Here is a 17,448-nt window from a genome sequence, read left to right as displayed (position 1 = left end):
AATTTAAGAAATATCTGGGGACTTTGGGGGTGGAGCCAGGAGTCTTTGGGGGTGGAGCCAGAAGACATTGGGGGCAGAGCCAAGAGCAAGGTGTGACAAGCATAATTGAACTCCAAGGGAGTTCTGGCCATCACATTTAAAGGGACGGCACAAATTTTTAGATGCCTTCCTTCCATAGGAAATAATGAAGGATAGGGGCACCTTCTTTTGGGGCTCATAGAATTGGACCCCCTGGTCCAATCTTTTTGAAACTTGGGAGGTATTTTGGGGAGAGGCACTAGATGCTATACTGAAAATGTGGTGCCTCTATCTCAAAAAACAGCCCCCCCAGAGCCCCACAGATCAATTCCCCATCATTCCCTATGGGAATCGTTCAAGGAGGTGCATAATGGCTCTGGGGGCGGGGCTTCCCCCACCGGCCAGCTGGCTGGGGGAGGGGGGAAGCCTGTAAAACCGGGGGATCCCCCTCTGGGACCTGGGGATTGGGAAGCCTAATAATGGAGCCCAGAAGCAAGTATGGGGTGGGGGGTGGGGGTGGAGAAAGAAAGAGCACAATAAAAGTTAGAGGTTCCAGAGCTCCACTCCTGTGAACTCCTGCCCCAAATGAGGCCTGGAACAGCATATGTCTTAAAATGTACATGGAATGTCAGTGTTACAGTTCTTGCTTGAAATAATCTCCATTTATGTGTATTAGATTTCTGTAGGATGTAAAACGTCTGAAAAAATTGCCCAGAACCATGTCCACGTTCAGTATTCCACTGATTTTGGAGTAAGCTGGAGCTACCTAATCCCTCAGTGCTTACCTGCTGACCCTAAATGTTCCGGGGGTGTTTCCCAACCATCTGTCTTCTTTCCCACAAAAGGATGGAAAAGGATAACTTACCCACTCCCTGAGAGCCTCGTGGGAAAGTAAGTATGAAAAACTATCTGAACCCAGCATGAGACTGAGTTTGGCACTCCTATGAATTGGCCACCAGGCCCTCAGTTTTCATGTAAAACAGCTGCTTGTAAGTCAGCTATAATTTTATCACTGTTGCAGCAGTGTGTGTAAAAATGTCCTGCTCATTATTAATCTGCCAAGTTTGAGTCACAGCGGTTCAAATGATTTTACTGTTTTTAGGTGAGACACCTCAAGGTGTCTCAAGGGGTGAAAGGACAGCATAAAAACAAGAGAAATAAAACAACTTTGAGAAGTTATTAAGAAACACTGTACCATACCATTCATAAGAACATAAGAGAAGCCATGTTGGATCAGGCCAACGGCCCATCCAGTCCAACACTCTGTGTCACACAGTGGCAAAAAAATTTATATATACACACACACTGTGGCTAATAGCCACTGATGGACCTCTGCTCCATATTTTTATCTAAACCCCTCTTGAAGGTGGCTATACTTGTGGCCGTCACCACCTCCTGTGGCAGTGAATTCCACATGTTAATCACCCTTTGGGTGAAGAAGTACTTCCTTTTATCCGTTTTAACCTGTCTGCTCAGCAATTTCATTGAATGCCCACGAATTCTTGTATTGTGAGAAAGGGAGAAAAGTACTTCTTTCTCTACTTTCTCCATCCCATGCATTATCTTGTAAACCTCTATCATGTCACCCCGCAGTCGATGTTTCTCCAAGCTAAGGAGTCCCAAGCATTTCAACCTTTCTTCATAGGGAAAGTGCTCCAGCCCTTTAATCATTCTAGTTGCCCTTTCTTCCTTCTGCAACAAACCATGTCCTGCAAGCCCTACACATATATGTACTTCATGGATACAATGATTTCTCCCCATCTTCTCTCTTTCTTTCTTTTTGTTAATACAGCCCAGTTCGGTTTAGATTCTATCAGAAGTATTCTGACTTGCAGTGGGCAATTGACAATTTCTACCTGGGACCTGGCTGCCTAGATAACTGCAGAGGCCATGGAGACTGTCTGAAAGAAAAATGCATCTGTGATCCAGGTTTCTCTGGTCCAAATTGCTACTTGACTCAGACTTTGAAGGTAATCAAAATAGATTTTGGTGTAGACTACACACGGAGGATATGATAAAAATACCAGAACCTAGATACCTGTGGTAGATTGTTTTAGGCATACAAAAACAAAGCTAGAGAAAGCAGATAGAGAAATTTAAAAATATTCTACAATCAAAACCTTTGAGAAGAGATAAGCCACTTAAAAATTAACCTGATCTGCAAATAGCATGGAAATTATAAGTTAAACTTAACATCCATACCCTGTAAGCAAGAAGCACATTCTACACACAGTCTTACATATTATGGTTATGTACAGATGAGATGCCGTACAAACCTGTTTGCCTCGTTTTTTCAGCTTTGGGCTTGAGGGATTTGTCTAGGCAGAAATTCAGCAAATGCACCTTTCTCAGACACTTGCCACAAACACACCAGGTCTAGGCTGGCTTTCTCTGAACATTGCAGTCAGACTACCCAGTCTCAAAAGTGGAGCAGGAATGATCCAGCCGCAAGACATCATCATGTTGGTGCTGCTGTGAAATATGTGGCACAGTCCTCCTAGCTTCAGAAGGCAGGAGAATCAGTGCAGGGGCATCAGGCTGCCACCCAGAAAAGGTGGTGTGTTGTGCTGCTACCATTGGAGCTACCCTGTGTGCTGTCAGCCCAGCCTTGGAGAGAGGGTGGACCGTGCCCCGGGGACTAATGTCCTAGCACAAATGGAGAAACCAGTGAGGATTGCCACAATGATTTTGGGCCTTTTCACACTTACCGGTGCAAACCGGAAGGGAGTCAGTATTGTGCCGCCTTGCAGTAATCTGAGACAGGGATGGGAGTTTTCAGACACATGTTTTTTTCCCCGGTAGGGTTCCGTGATTGAAGCAAGCCATTTCACACTGTTCCGCTTTTATCTCGCTTCCACCAGCGCCAGCCGTTTTCGCCTGCCGGCTTATTTTTTTTTTGGGGGGGGGGGACATCGGGCAAAGATCGCTATAGCGACGTATCACAACAGCACCACCATAGAGATGGCTAGGCTCCATTGAGATAAGTTACCAAGTTTCAGCGGTGGCGATCTCTGGCATCTTAATGGAGCCCAGGCATCCCTATGGTGATGCTGTTGTGATATGTCGCTATAGCACTATAGCAATCTTAGTCCGTCGTTCCCCCCAAAAAAGCTGGAGATCGCGCACCGGCGGGCAAAAAAGGGCGCAAAAACTGCTCCCGGATTAGATAGTGGACATTTCACACAGCGCCCCATACCGATTTCAACCCGGAAGGAGGGGTTGAAAAGTGGAAGAAGCTGCTCTTTGTTAGTAACGACTCAGGCATGCCTCACTACCGGGACAGCCGCGGGACTGTGTGAAAAGGTGACAGTATTCCGGTAGCAGCCAGTTACTGAGTTGGGTCTGTCTGAAATGCCAGCAGAAACCCGTTACAGTTCAGTAACTGACCAGCTTCCATACCGGAATACATAGGCTGTGTGAAAAAGTTCTTTATTTCTGCCCTCCATGGCCCACTGAGGAACTGCACTGGAGTAGCCAATACTTCAGAATGAAACCACAGTAGTACCTTCTTTGTCCTATGACTGAATGCTCAACTGATTTTCACCCAATGAAACAAGCACAGCCTGAGCAATAAGCCTGAGTTTGGGATCCAGTTTAAGCAACAGAATAAAAAAAAAATTAAAGGTAGTTTTACTGTGCAGAGCCAATGTTTGTAAAATTGAAAGGTGAACATATTTCTTTTAAACTGCACTGACTCAGCAATTTCCTGGGGGGAGGGGAGCAAAATTGGCCTGGATTTTATGACGGATAGAATTTTTAACCATTATAATGGTAGGACACTCTTCTTCCTCTTCCAGTGTGATAATTTAAAGCCTTTGCGTTGGATCCTGCCAGCTTTTCAACTGGCAAAAGAGGAAGAAAGGGACCCCATTGGATCCTTTTTAAAGGCCCTGTTAGGCAACATGGGACCCAAGTAGACAACATGCATCATAAGACGGACCTGCAACAACAAGAGCAAAATTGCCGTTCCTCCCCTCTTATGCTAGCAGCAAAGCTGATAGAATCCCATCTTTTGAATTATCTTTTATCTATTCTGCAAACAGGGTTAAACTTCTCCAAGAATTAGGGTTGCCAAGTCCAAATCAAGTATTTTCTGGGGACTCTGGGGGTGGAGCCAGGAGACACTGGGGGTGCAGCCAGGAGCAAGGGTGTGACAAGCATGACTGAACTTCAAAAGGAGTTCTAGCCATCACGTTTAAAGGGACCGCACACTTTTTAAATGCCTTCCCTCCATTTGGAAATGATGAGCATAGGGGCACCTTCTTCAGGGGCTCATAGAACTGGACCCCCTGGTCCAATCTTTTGGAAACTTGGGGAGTGTTTTGAGGAGAGGCATTAGATGTTATGCTGAAAATTTGGTGCCTAGACTCCCAGATACCCACAGATCAATTCTCCATCATATCCTCTCCTTAGAATATAATGGAGTTCCCAGCTGACATTTCTCTCCCCCCCCCCCCCACCCACCCTGCTTTCTGATAACCCTGAAGCAGGGAGAGGCCTCCAAACCAGGGGATCCCCTGCCACCACCTGGGGATTGGCAACCCTACAAAGAATATATGCAACATGTACCCAAAAAGGGGACATTTTTAAAAATCACATTTTGCTAAGATTCTTTTCTACAGCAGTAGAAATGATGTGAGTTAACCCCTGGATTCTCAAATGTTGCACTCCTTTAACAGACTTTTCTGAAGGAACGCTTTGACAACGAAGAAATCAGACCAGATCTGTGGATGTCTCTTGAAGGCGGCACTGCTTGCATGGAATGCGGGATCCTCGCAGAGGACACAGCTCTGTATTTTGGAGGGCCAACTGTGAGACAAGCCATCACCCAGGACTTGGATCTGCGGGGCGCAAAGTATATCAAGATATTTCACAGCATTGGTCTTGAACTAAAGCACTTCAAACAAGATAGTTCTTAAATAAAGAGAGAGGAGCAGTCCTGACAGAAACAGGAGGCATTTAATGCTTAGGCCTAGGGTTGCCAACTCTGGGTTGGCAAATTCTTGGAGATTAGGGGGATGGAGCCTGAGGAGGGGCATAAAGAAGCTTGGGAGGGGCATAAAGCTATAGACCAGCTGGCCCACAGGCTGGATTTGACCCCTGCAGGGCTCCAAACCAGTCCATGAACAACTGATCTGCCCTTGTGCCTGGCAGGGCTTTCTTCCTGCGTTTGCTCCCCTCAGCCAATCTTTTTGAAACTTAGGGGGAGTTGAGGAGAGGCCTGAGCAGCTGTGTTGCAAATATGGTGTCTCTGCCTCCAAAAACAGCCCTCCCAGATACCCCCCCCCCCGATTGGTTGTCCATTGTAGCCAGGGCTGGCCCTGCCACTACGCAAACTAGGTGATTGCCTACGACACCAGCCTTCTGGGGGTGCCAAATTGAAACAGATGAATTATCACCATGACTTCCAGGTGCATGCACACACACACACACAAATACCAAAGAAACTTTGAGCCAGAGCAGTTAGGAATGGTCCCCAGCAAAGCTACATATGTGGCCAATGGAACTGAAAATCATGTTCACATATACAGTCTTTCTCCCTATTCTGCCTTCCAGAAACTATGAATAGAAAAGTTTCCCTTTCCTAAAAGTTTTGTTTCATAAATTAGGCCATAATCTCCAAACATTTTTGAGTGTCGACTGAAGATCCAAATCATATCTTACTCCTTGAGTGATGGTGAAAAGGTCAGCGATTTGGGCCCTTGACCTAAGAGAAGCGTAGAGTACTGATGTTCCTTTTGAACTTGTTTGTGTTAATGACTCTGTGCCCATTGTGCAAGGTCACGCCTATCAACAGAGATTAGATCAATTTTCTTTCCAAAAGGACAAAGAGATGGAAAAAACAGCTTGGTAATGCACGTCTGATGTCAGAACCCTGTCACTGCGGCTGGGTTGAGAAAGGCTTGAGAAAAGTATTGATTTATTATGTCAAAGAGATGGGTAGCTCTGCTTTCTTCAATGCTTTTAGTCTACATAGCTTTGCCATCTCCAGAATCCTCATGTTCAGAAGGTCTTATAGGTGTTGACAGGCCAATTCAACATGTATGACTCATGTACTCTTTCTGTAATGCTCTAAGCATTTATTTGTTTGTTCATTTATACTGCACCTTTCTCTCCCTCCAAGTGGCTTACAGAGTTCTCCCCTACTCCACTTTATCCTGCTCGTGCCAGTTATACGGCCTTGCTTCCAAATTACTTCCTGTCTAGAGTTCTTCTTCAGCCACATATTTGTTTGGTAAATTTGGCTGTTTATGCCAGGATCCAAAGCATAGATAATGCAGATTTCTGCAGGTCGAAAGAGACCGTGTTACCATCTTGATGTGGGAAGGCTGGTGCACCAGTGCACTGGAAATAAATTCTAAGAACATTCTGTTGCCTTATGATCCAAAAGAGTCTAATTCTGGACCGTGTAAACTTAAAATATAGTCTTTATCACTCTAACTATTAGTTCTTTGCCCTTTGTTAATTGATGTAGCTATAACTGCCCCCCCCCACATATATACATCCCCAGTGACCCTTGCTCCATGCCCAGAAGATGGCAAAAACCTCCAGGATCCCTTGCCAAACTGGCCTGGAGAAAAAATTGCTGATTGACCTCAACATGGTAATCAGCATTGCCCTAGGTGTGCAGGAAAGGGCCACAAGAACTGTAATGTGTGTGGACTCAAGTGAGAACTGAGTTGGGTGTTCCTGCCTGGCTCATTGGAGCCTGACGGCCAGAGCTTGGGGACTTGGGAACAATGGGCAGCAGGATCCAAAACCCTGCTGCCTGCTCCAGTCATGGGCCCCCTACTGGTTTGAATGGACCAATCAAACGCTTGCACGGGAACACGGGTGTGTATATAGTTGGCCCCGTTCGGCAGTCTCATGCTTAGCCTTGATTATGCTGAAATCAATAAAGAGCTGACGTTGCACTACCACGTTGCCTCTTCATTGCCTAGAACCTACTATATTATAAGAATTGAGCACTGATGCAACCCTTCCCGCACTCCTTCTCATGATCTGCCTAATTCTCAGAATCAGCATTGCTGTCAGATGGCCGTCTAGCCTCTGTTGAAAAACCTCCAAGGAAGGAGAGCCCATCACCTCCTGAGGAAGCCTGTTCCACTGAGGAACCGCTCTGTCAGGAAGTTCTTCCTAATGTTTAGCCAAGAATGCTTTTGATTTAATTTCAACCCGTTGGTTCTGGTCCGACCTTTTGGGGCCGCAGAAAACAATTCTGCACCATCCTCTGTATGACAGCCCTTCAAGAGCTTGAAGATGGTGATCAAAACTCCTCTCAGTTGTCTCCTCTCCAGACTACGCATACCCAGCTCCTTCAACCTTTCGGATATGATCTCCAGACCCCTCACTGTCCTAGTTCAGCACTCTAACCACCATGCTAGTTCTCTGTGTCTTTGACTACTGTCTCTGATCGTAATTTTCCTTTAGGATATATGTGGTGGAACTGTGGAGGAGGCAAGTCCCAGTGTCTGAGAATATGCAGAGTACTTTTCCTGAACTCTCAGGCTGGGTCTCTCTCCTTTCTTAAAACCTTTTAAAACATTCGCTGCTACCAGATAACTCTTCTTAGGCAATCAGCATGTTCTCATGCTTCTGTGTAAGTGCTTCGGTTTAGAAAGTAACAGCTGTGCTGAAAACAGTGCCTACCACTGTGCTAGGACTGCAGCAGGGTCAAAGCACCAGTATACACATTTAGCACTGAGATGTAAGATGCTGAAGACTGGATATTGCTCAGTTTTGGTTCTGAATGTATTTTAGATTTAACCATGCAATCAATGTAAGTGTTCTTACTTGTTACATGATTGTCAGCTGTGCTTATTTTTAGTCCCTCTTAAATATTTTATTGTGGGGGGAAATTGGGCACTATTTGTTGGAAACAGTGGACATTTACAATTACCCGTTAATGTGTTCTCATCCAGATTTTTACAATACTGGGGAAGAATTGGGAGTGAAAACATGACAACTTGCCACAGGCCCACATGTCGGAAGGAAGGAGTTCTGCTGGATTATTCAACAGATGGAGGCAAGTGGCCATTTAAATTATGTCTAACAAGCCTTATGAAGAAATGCTTTGTTTCTTGGGTGTTTGGAAAGGAAAGAAACCTCCACTTTGCATTTTAACAATCCCACCCACTCCAGGCAGAGAACAGGCTGAGAAGAAGGAAGTCAATCAATGGATGTCCAGGCTCACCTCAGCTACCTCTTAAGAAATGCTAATAGGTCTAACTAGAGACAATGATATGGCCAAGCTCCCCCCTTCTTCCCCCCTTCAAGCAGGGAACAGAGATTTGGAGGAATATAATACTTGAGTCTTCAGGAAGGTGATTCTTGGCGATCTCCAGGAAATGCTTCTTTGACCTAGTGTGGCCTGGTCAGGAGGGGAAGCATATGATAAAAACTCCTTGCAGCAGGAAGGAGGGCTCTTTTCCATGGGTGCTGCATCCATGAGCGCATACAGACCTCTCCACTGGGAAGACAGCCATTGACCATGTGCTTGCCTCAAGAACTGGAGCAAGCTTCAAGGTAAAGGCAGGATATAGGGATCTGTAACATCCTAAGCAAAAGGAGCCTGTTCTATTTTCATATCTGATAGGGCATGTATAGAGAAAGGGATAGAGGAGTTGCATTTTACCAATTTCTTTTGGACTCCTTTGTTCAGTCTGGTGCTGTGCTAAAAGTATACTTGTAAACATTTTCTTTTTAATGCTATGTTATAACTTTGGATGCTGGTAATTGGGTCATTTCATAGAAAAAGAGGTGCTGGAGCTCATTAGCACAACTCATTTGCATATGCCACACACCCCTGACATCACCAGAAGAGGTACTAAATTATACCAGCTCAGCAATCCACCTTAAAATGCTTCTTAAATTATAATTGTCATAATAAAATTTTACACCCATCATACTTTTTAAATGACTTTCTCCTATGTGACCACAATGGCATGATGAAGATTTCCATCTGTCTGCTTTATATGTTTCGGTTATTTTCCCATTATTTGTGTGTGTGTGGGGGGGAATATTAGAAAGTTTGTCAAATCTTAAAGTTCAGCCAAATTCTCACAGGGGGTTTGAACAATGGAGCCCAGAAACAATTTTTTTTTTAATGCGGGAGAAAGAAAGAGGTAAAACTTAGAGGTTCAGAAGCTCTGCTCCTGTGTGCTGCTGCCCAAAATGAGGCCTGCTGGTAATGTAGGCATCCCCCGACCTGAGGCCCCCACCCCCGCTAAGGCCCCCATCCCCGGCGGGGGACAAAATGGCGGCCATATTGTGATGCTCTAGGATTTATCTCTATGAAAACCATAGAGACGAATCCTAGAGCAGCACAGCTGGAGTTCTCCACTGAGTTTTCCTTACCCTGTGCTGGTGCACATTGTGTCCATAGGCAGCTCCCCCAGCTTGTGCGGAGGTCTGGAACTGGCCAGGGGGCTCTGGACTCGCCCGCCTTCTTAGTCCCACCTGCTCCCAGCAGCCCTCATTTGGTGCTGGGCGACCTGCTTGCTGGTTGCCTGTGTCCCTCTCTCCAGCCTGCAAACCTGCAGAGCAGACCAAGCTGAGCAGCCTCACCACTATGGGTTGTTTTTTTCCTTGTTGGAGCAGGCTGGGCTCCTGTTGAGTCCCCATGTGGCTGCATGACCCTACCGGGTATGCAGGAGGCTTGCCGCGTGAGAGGGGGTTGCTTCTACTCTAGAGGCTGAAGCCAGGGAGTAGGATGTGGCCAGGTCCCTTGCCGGTGACTGCTGTAGCTGGGCAGGCAAATTAGCTGGAGCTGGAGGGCTGGGAGGCTTGGGAGCTTTTGGAGCCATGTGCTCAGCGTGGGTGGGTGAGAGTTTGGCAACCGCTGCTCTAGACCAGGGGTGGTGGTCAAACTTGCTTAACATAAGAACCACGTAGAATAAACATCAGGTGTTTGAGAGAAGGAAGGAAGGAAGGAAGGAAGGAAGGAAGGAAGGAAGGAAGGAAGGAAGGAAGGAAGGAAGGAAGGAAGGAAGGAAGGAAAATAGATGGGGAGGGAGAGGTGGCAAGAAAGCAACTTTAAATGCATTCTCCAAGCCGCTTCCTGGCTAGGCTTGGAGAAGTGATTTAAAGAGAGAAATGCCTTTTCCAAGTCAGCTGATAGGGTGGTGGGGGCTTTCAAAGCCACACAATATGTGTGAAAGAGCCAGTATGGCCACCCTGCTCTAGACAGTTTTTGGCTACCTTACCAAGTAATTCATTTGCATTGTTTTCCAATTCTGTAATTGTAGTCTTAATACATTGTTTATTAGAGACTCTTGCTGTCTGATTGAACTGCTTTTAATAGTTTGTATTCTGCCTTGAGTCTCAGTGAGGAAGGTGCACTATAAATTAAGCTGATAATAATACTGATGTTATGTGTTGGATGGCATCTGTCTCGGTGTTGTATGTCTTCTAAAATTAGTTATGGAGTTTATGCAGAAGATATTCTGTTAGCATCTATTCTTATTGTTAAAGCACAATGTGATGGCACTGCATTTTTGTGGTGGTGAGGTGTTTTTATGGCCTGTTTTGAAGCTATGAATTATGCTTGGTGTGTGTGCTGCTGAGAGGAATAAGTCTGCTGGAGTTCTCTATTGCTGCTTTAAATTAGACTCTCTTATTTTGGCCAGCCTTGTTTTCTGCTGACATTTGAACTGCTTTAAAAAGAACCCAGAGTGCTTTGGTCAGGTTCTTGATTCGCTTATTTTGGTACAAGTAAATGTATATTTTGCTATTTGGTCTATCCCCACCAGTAGGGTTCTACAGCATCTTTGGTGCTTTCTGCAAAGTTTTTGTTATATTTATTTATTTATTTTTCGTATTTATATCCCGCCCTCCCCGCCGGAGCAGGCTCAGGGTGGCTAACAACATTGTATATCAGCAATAAAACAATAAAAACAATTACAATAATATCAGTTAAAATTAAACAATTTACAATTTAAAATTATTAATGCAATTTTAAAACAACAGTTTTGGTGTTAATTCCATGCCATACATTTGGTGATGTTGGGCATCTATGTACTTTGGCTGAAGGCCATTTGAAATAATGTTGTTTTGCAGGCCTTGCGGAATTTGGCAAGGTCCCTCAAGGTTCTAACATCGTCTGGAAGTTGGTTCCACCAGTGGGGGGCCACAATAGAGAAGGCTCTTTCTCTGGTAGCCTTCAATCTCGCCTCCCTCGGCCCGGAGATTTCTAATAGATTTTGCACTGGAAGGAGGCCGAAAAGCCTAGAGGTAATGTAAACTGGGGGAAAAGTTGGGGTGGGAAGTTACATATGAAGGTACATTTGAATTTTGAAAAAAGAAAGTTACTTTACAGAAAGAGGCAGGTTTGTGGGAGTGCCCGGAAATGACATCACAGGAAGAGGTGGGGTTTTGGTGCAGTGTGCTGGAAGTGACATTGGAATGACTTGACCTTTGACCTGGAAGTGACATCATAGGAAATGACATCACAAAAGTCTCCTGGCTCCACCCCCAAAGTCTCCTGGCCTCACCCCCAAAGTCCCCAGATATTTCTTGAGTCGGACTTGGCAACCCCTATGGTAATGGTTCTCTATACTACATAGAACTCCACCACCTTGGACACATTATTTTAAAAGGAGTGCCAGCAGTTGTCAAGTGACAATTCCTCCAGAGGTGCACAAGGCAGTAACCTGTCGCTGTGGTGACCCAGTGCTGGGCAGCAAGAAACAGAGGCAAGGCCTCAGAATTTGAAAGAGACTCTGGGAATCTTGACCCTCACAGTGATTAATTCCTGAAAAAGGTTCAGGGGGTGGTGGCAGTTAGTGGAGAAAGAGAAAGAGAAACGTCCCTAGATGTTGAGAAAATCCTAGAGGGTAGGGAGAAACGGGGCCTGCTGGCCAAGAACAGGCACATTCTGCCACAAACCTCTCTACCTGCATCCAACCAGAAAATAAGCAAGGAAGATCTACATTCTAATTAGATAGTCAAATATATATTTTGTAATGGAAACAAAGTCTGGCTGAATGTTACCTAAAAGTCCTAGTAATCTGTAACCAGTAGCTGGAATTCTAGCCTCTACATTTGCTCCAAAAGCAAGCACACATATGTGCCTGGACATCCACACACAGAGAGGATCCAACTAGAAAAAAAACCACAGAAAATCTTAATTAGGACCATATATCAAAATAGTCTTGTGCAATGTTCCCTCTAAGATGCAGTCTTGTGAGCAAAAATTTTACTTTGTGAGCTACTGCCATTAAAGTTGTGAGCTCCTGCATCAATTAGCCAGTTTGGTGTAGTGGTTAAGTGTGTGGACTCTTATCTGGGAGAACCAGGTTTGATTCCCCACTGCTCCACTTGCGCCTGCTGGAATGGCCTTGGGTCAGCCATAGCTCTGCCAGAAGTTGTCCTTGAAAGGGCAGCTGCTGTGAAAGCCCTCTCCAGCCCCACCCACCTCACAGGGTGTTTGTTGTGGGGGAGGAAGGTAAAGGAGATTGTGAGCTGCTCTGAGACTCTTCGGAGTGGAGGGCGGATATAAATCCAATATCTTCTTCTTATTATTATTGGGCTCTGAAGCCATTTTTCCTGAGCTAAGACAAAAATGTGTGAGCTGGAGGCTAAAAATCTGTGAGCTATCTACGCTAACTCATCTTAGAGGGAACACTGGTCTCATGTAAGCAGACTCTCCAGTTTATTAAAAAATTACTGAATGTTCAGCTATTTTGGAAGCTCAGATATTTGTCTTCCAAGCCAGCAGCATATATACAATTGCACAGTGTTTTAAAATATATGTTCATACCTTCATTATTCCTCTCCTTGAGTAATATTTATCTGTATTACAGAAGAAATTAGATAGTGTGTTCTTTCTTCTACTCACATTTCTTATTGTTTACAATGGGACTATTTATTACAATTAGGGTTGCCAAGTCCAATTAAAGAAAAATCTGGGGGCTTTGAGGGCGGAGCCAGGAGACTTTGGGGGTGGAGCGAGGAGACATTGGGGGTGGAGCCAGGAACAAGGGTGTGACAAGCATAATTGAACTCCAAGGGAGTTCTGGCCATCACATTTAAAGGGACAGCACACCTTTTTAAATGCCTTTCTTCTATAGGAAATAATTAAGGATAGGGGCACCATCTTTTGGGGCTCATAGAATTGGACCCTCTGCTCCAATCGTTTTGAAACTTGGGGGGTATTTTGGGGAGAGGCACTAGATTCTATACTAAAAGTTTGGTGCCTCTACCTTAAAAAATAGCCCCCCCCCCAGAGCACCAATACCCACGGATCAATTCCCTATTATTCCCTATGGGAATCATTCTCCATAGGGAATAACAGAGTGCCCAGTAGACATTTCCCTCCCCCCCCACGCTTTCTAAAGGGGGGGAGGGCCTCCAAACCAGGGAATCCCCTGCCCCCTCCCTCTCTCACACACACAAATACTTACTAGATCTTCTTCCTGCAGAACTCTACTTGCTGTGAAAAGGAAAGCAAAAGAAAGGGAGGGGCCATTCTCCATGGAAACTATTACTGACCCTTTCCAATGAAGCCCTTCCTGTTTCCTGCGCAGCCTTAAAGGCACACATTTTACAAACGGATCAGGAGCTCTACAGCTACATGATGCCTACATGCATGTTCTCCCCCCCCCCCCGCTTCCAGATTTTTGGAGAGCGGGAGAGGAGGCTGCAAATTCAGGGGTCCCCCGCCAGGGCGGGGGGGGGGGGTTGGGAAGCCTAATCACAATGGAACTATTGACTTTTAAGAGTTAACAGAATTGATAAGAATTGTCCACTGTCATATGGACTCTGTTCAGACATCATCAGGGCTTTTTTTGTAGCAGGAACTCCTTTGCCTATTAGGCCACACTCCCCTGATGTAGCCAATCCTCCAAGAGCTTACAGGGCCTACATCAGGGGCGTGGCCTAATATGCAAAGGAGTTCCTGCTACAAAAAAAGCCCTGGACATCATAATTAACTGTGTCTTATTTTGTGACTTTAAGATTCATCTCACAGATTAAATACTGAAATCCTGGTTTTGTTGCCTTCTCTTTGTAGCCTGTGATGGTAGCACAAGGAAAGAAGCAAGCATTAAGCCAGAATGCCTGCACTTTTACATCTCAGGAAACCATAAATAAGACTAAAGCAAGTTTTGATTGTGGTTTTAGGTCCAAGATTAATCTACCATAACTAACTATAGTTAGTGGAATAACCTGCATTCAGTCAGACTAGCCATAGTTTAGTTAAACCATGATTCTATATGCTGTCTGAAAGATTTATTCATCTGGAAAAATCAAAGCTTCTCAGTTAGAACCAGCCGGATTTTCACTCATTTTCCTCTTTACCGTAGCTTTTGTCCCACATGGCTTTTGTGTTTGCAGAGTCTTTTTGGGTGGTTAAACAGGATCCCTCCTTCCTTTTCCACTAGTGAAAAAGGTTGCTGGATCCAATCTATTATTTTTATCTTTCTACTGATCAAGATGATTTCTTTTTTATTGTATTGCTTATACAGCAGTATCTATAGGGGATTGCTAGCACTATCAGAACCAGATACAAAAAAGCCCAGCAGGAACTCATTTGCATATTAGACCGCACCCCCTGGTATCACCAGAAATGTCACCCATTCAGTAGGTTACTTTCCACATATTGACACAGAACAGTACAGTGCCATCAGCTGCATTTTATGGAGGTCTGTTCTCACACAGCCCAATGAGAGACCTTGTTTCACCCCACAGACCTGTCATCTCTGCATATTGCTCCACAACCAATTATTTCAATAGTAAGCAAACTAATCAGGCATTTAAAAATAATGTGTTTTTAAGAAGTATTAATGTTTGGTGTTCCTTTTTAGTTCATGTTACTAAGTTAGTTCAAGTTACTGAGTTTTCACACAGTATACTGGGAGAAGTAGTCCCCACATAATATAATTTTTACTCTTACTTTATTTATAGTCTGCCTTTCTCACTGGTGTAGAGTGTTAAAGCTGCAGTACTGCAGTCCTAAGCTCTGCTCACGACCTGAGTTTGATCCCCAGTGGAAACTGGGTTTACAGGTAGCTGGCTCAAGGTTGACTCAGCCTTCCGTGGTCGGTAAAATGAGTACCCAGCTTGCTGGGGGGAAAGCATAGATGACTGAGGAAGGCAATGGCAAACCACCCCGTAAAAAGTCTGCCGTGAAAACGTTGTGAAAGCAACGTCACGAGGACTTCCGGGCTCCGTCATCTTGCCTTTAGAGGTGTCTGCAGATCGTCCTCCTGCAGCATCTCTGATTCTGGCTGTTGGAGGGGTGTCACCAAAGTGGCGCCCCCATAGAAAAGCCCTGGAGGGGTTTTTCTTCGGCATGGGACTTTTGTGGGGAGCTAGGAGTACAGTGGCAGCTGCCCCCGTGCTTCCTGCATGTCCCGAGGCTCTGCAGCCATGAAAGCTGGTGCACCAGCAGAAAAAGATGAATGTCCAATTGCTTTTTTTCTTTCGTTTTTCTCAATACACCTTTGATGTAGCATCTTTCTACTCCTAATGTGGCAATTCTGCTTGACAAATAAGTGACTTTTCAATACCGCTGGCTAATGGGTCACTTTGCATAACAACGAGAGGCTAGCTCAAAGGAAAAGAGAAATGAGGCCTCAAAAAGCCTATGAGCAATCTTAAGTATCGGTAACTATTTAAATTGGATTGAATACAAATACTAAAATCGACCCGGATTATAATTGGACATATGCTAAAGAGACTATTGTTAGGCTACAATATGATCTGAACATAAAGGAGATATATTTTAGAGAGATCTGTCTCTGTCGCCTGACTGTATTTGAAATGATAACATTTGAAATCTCAGCTGGAGCTGTCGTGGAATGTGGATTTAACAGGATCTTGAAGCTACTTTTTAACTTGGATTAAGAGACTGAGTTTGCTGTCAGAAAAAAATGGCACTGCCTAGCGAAATGTCTTATAAAAAAATCTTACAGAATATTAATTCTCTGAGACAGGATCTTGGCTCATTAATGCAGCTTATTAGAAAGCAAATGGGTTTTCTTATGCTGAAAGCTAGCGAAATTGCAAATCTACAGGAGTTGAGTGCTAAAGAGATTCTGCTGACATCTGTGGAATTGAAATGGGAAAGTGATACGCTCTAAAACGAACAAAAGAAAACCAAAATGGATCCCTGTGTCGCAGCAGTAAAACAAGATCGGAAATTAAGATTCAGTGAAGTCATGCTGAGAGGGGAAAATGGCGTTGAGTTCTTCCTCTCATTGTCGAGAGGGCAGGCCACATTGAGAAGCAAAAAGGTACGTCCCGACCAGCAAATTAAGATGTGGAAAGCTTTCAGGAAGAAGGTTCTTGAACTTTTCTCATTTTTGTGGATGGCTGCATATGGAATCCTCATTAAGAAGTGACATGTGATTTCAAAATGCAAAGTGTGATGTTTGAGTCACATCAAGTGGGTTGTCTCTGGTGTAATAGGGATAGAAGTTAAAGGAATCAAAACGTTTTTAAATTTTGGGAAAGATTCCTGAACTTTGATATTTCTTTTTCTTTTTTTTGTCGGTAAACAAATATGCAGTTATTAATAATGAATAGATATGTGATTTTAAAAGAACAAGAGAGATCCTAAAGAAGGAAGGGAGTTGTTAAAACTTTAATTAAATATATAGTTAATTTGGATTAATGCTAGAGAGTGCAGATAACACATTTTTTTATATAGCAGATTTATTCATAGTATGTTTATTTGGTGAAAATGCTCATATTGATGTAAGAGTTGGATTAATTGTTGAAAAGGCAGATAGCACAATTGTTTTGTAATCTGGTAGATTTGTTTCTAACATGCCCCTTTGGAAAAACTGTTTATAGACAAATTAAGTTGTATCTTTTGTAATTTGTTAAAGATAAATATATGATTTTTATGTGTTTATTTTAACAAGGATTTTGTTAAACCAACAATTTAATTTGTGCTTATAATAGGGTTAAGCTAAATCAGATAAAATTGGTGTTGAGATGGTTTTGAATTTTTTTTTTTTACTTTATATACTTAGTGTTCAAGAAGAATTGTTTCGATTCATATTGCTAGAGTTAATTTACTAAAAATTTTCTGTAATGAAAGAAAGGATGGTAAAATATATGATCTTTATACTTGCAGGTAGAATGACCTGGGTATTTTATTTGGAGGTAGAATTATAATTGATATATTTGTACTTTTTTCTGTTTCTGCTTTTCGCATTCTGTAAATGCCCCTTTCCCCCCTTTATGTATCTTTTGCACTGCTTTTTCTTTTTTTGTAGTTAAAATCAATAAAAATTATAAAATCGAAAGCAACGTCACCCCAGAGTCAGAAACGACTGGTGCTTGCACAGGGGACCTTTCCTTTCCCACGGGGACTCAAACTGGATTATACAATATATGTGTAATTCTGAATATGGCCCTAGATGCAGATTGATAAATTCATAGAACATGTTAAAAGATGAAAAATATTTCTGCAGACTTGGG

General features: G+C 43.7%; 1 protein-coding gene across 1 annotated transcript in view; it reads left to right on the top strand.

The window, feature by feature from the left end:
* RELN (reelin) overlaps nucleotides 1-17,448 on the top strand; it is a 659,346-nt gene that overhangs the window by 608,183 nt on the left and 33,715 nt on the right. Inside the window, exons 53-56 of the mRNA XM_060246073.1 lie at nucleotides 695-909; nucleotides 1,811-1,988; nucleotides 4,698-4,873; nucleotides 7,941-8,044. Coding sequence (XP_060102056.1) covers nucleotides 695-909; nucleotides 1,811-1,988; nucleotides 4,698-4,873; nucleotides 7,941-8,044 — 673 coding nt within the window. The remainder of the gene's footprint in view (nucleotides 1-694; nucleotides 910-1,810; nucleotides 1,989-4,697; nucleotides 4,874-7,940; nucleotides 8,045-17,448) is intronic.

This window comes from Heteronotia binoei, chromosome 8 (genome assembly GCF_032191835.1).
Source record: "Heteronotia binoei isolate CCM8104 ecotype False Entrance Well chromosome 8, APGP_CSIRO_Hbin_v1, whole genome shotgun sequence".
NCBI classification, from domain to species: domain Eukaryota; kingdom Metazoa; phylum Chordata; class Lepidosauria; order Squamata; family Gekkonidae; genus Heteronotia; species Heteronotia binoei.
Note: the sequence above shows the minus strand (reverse complement) of the source record. Positions and strands in the feature narration are given on the sequence as shown.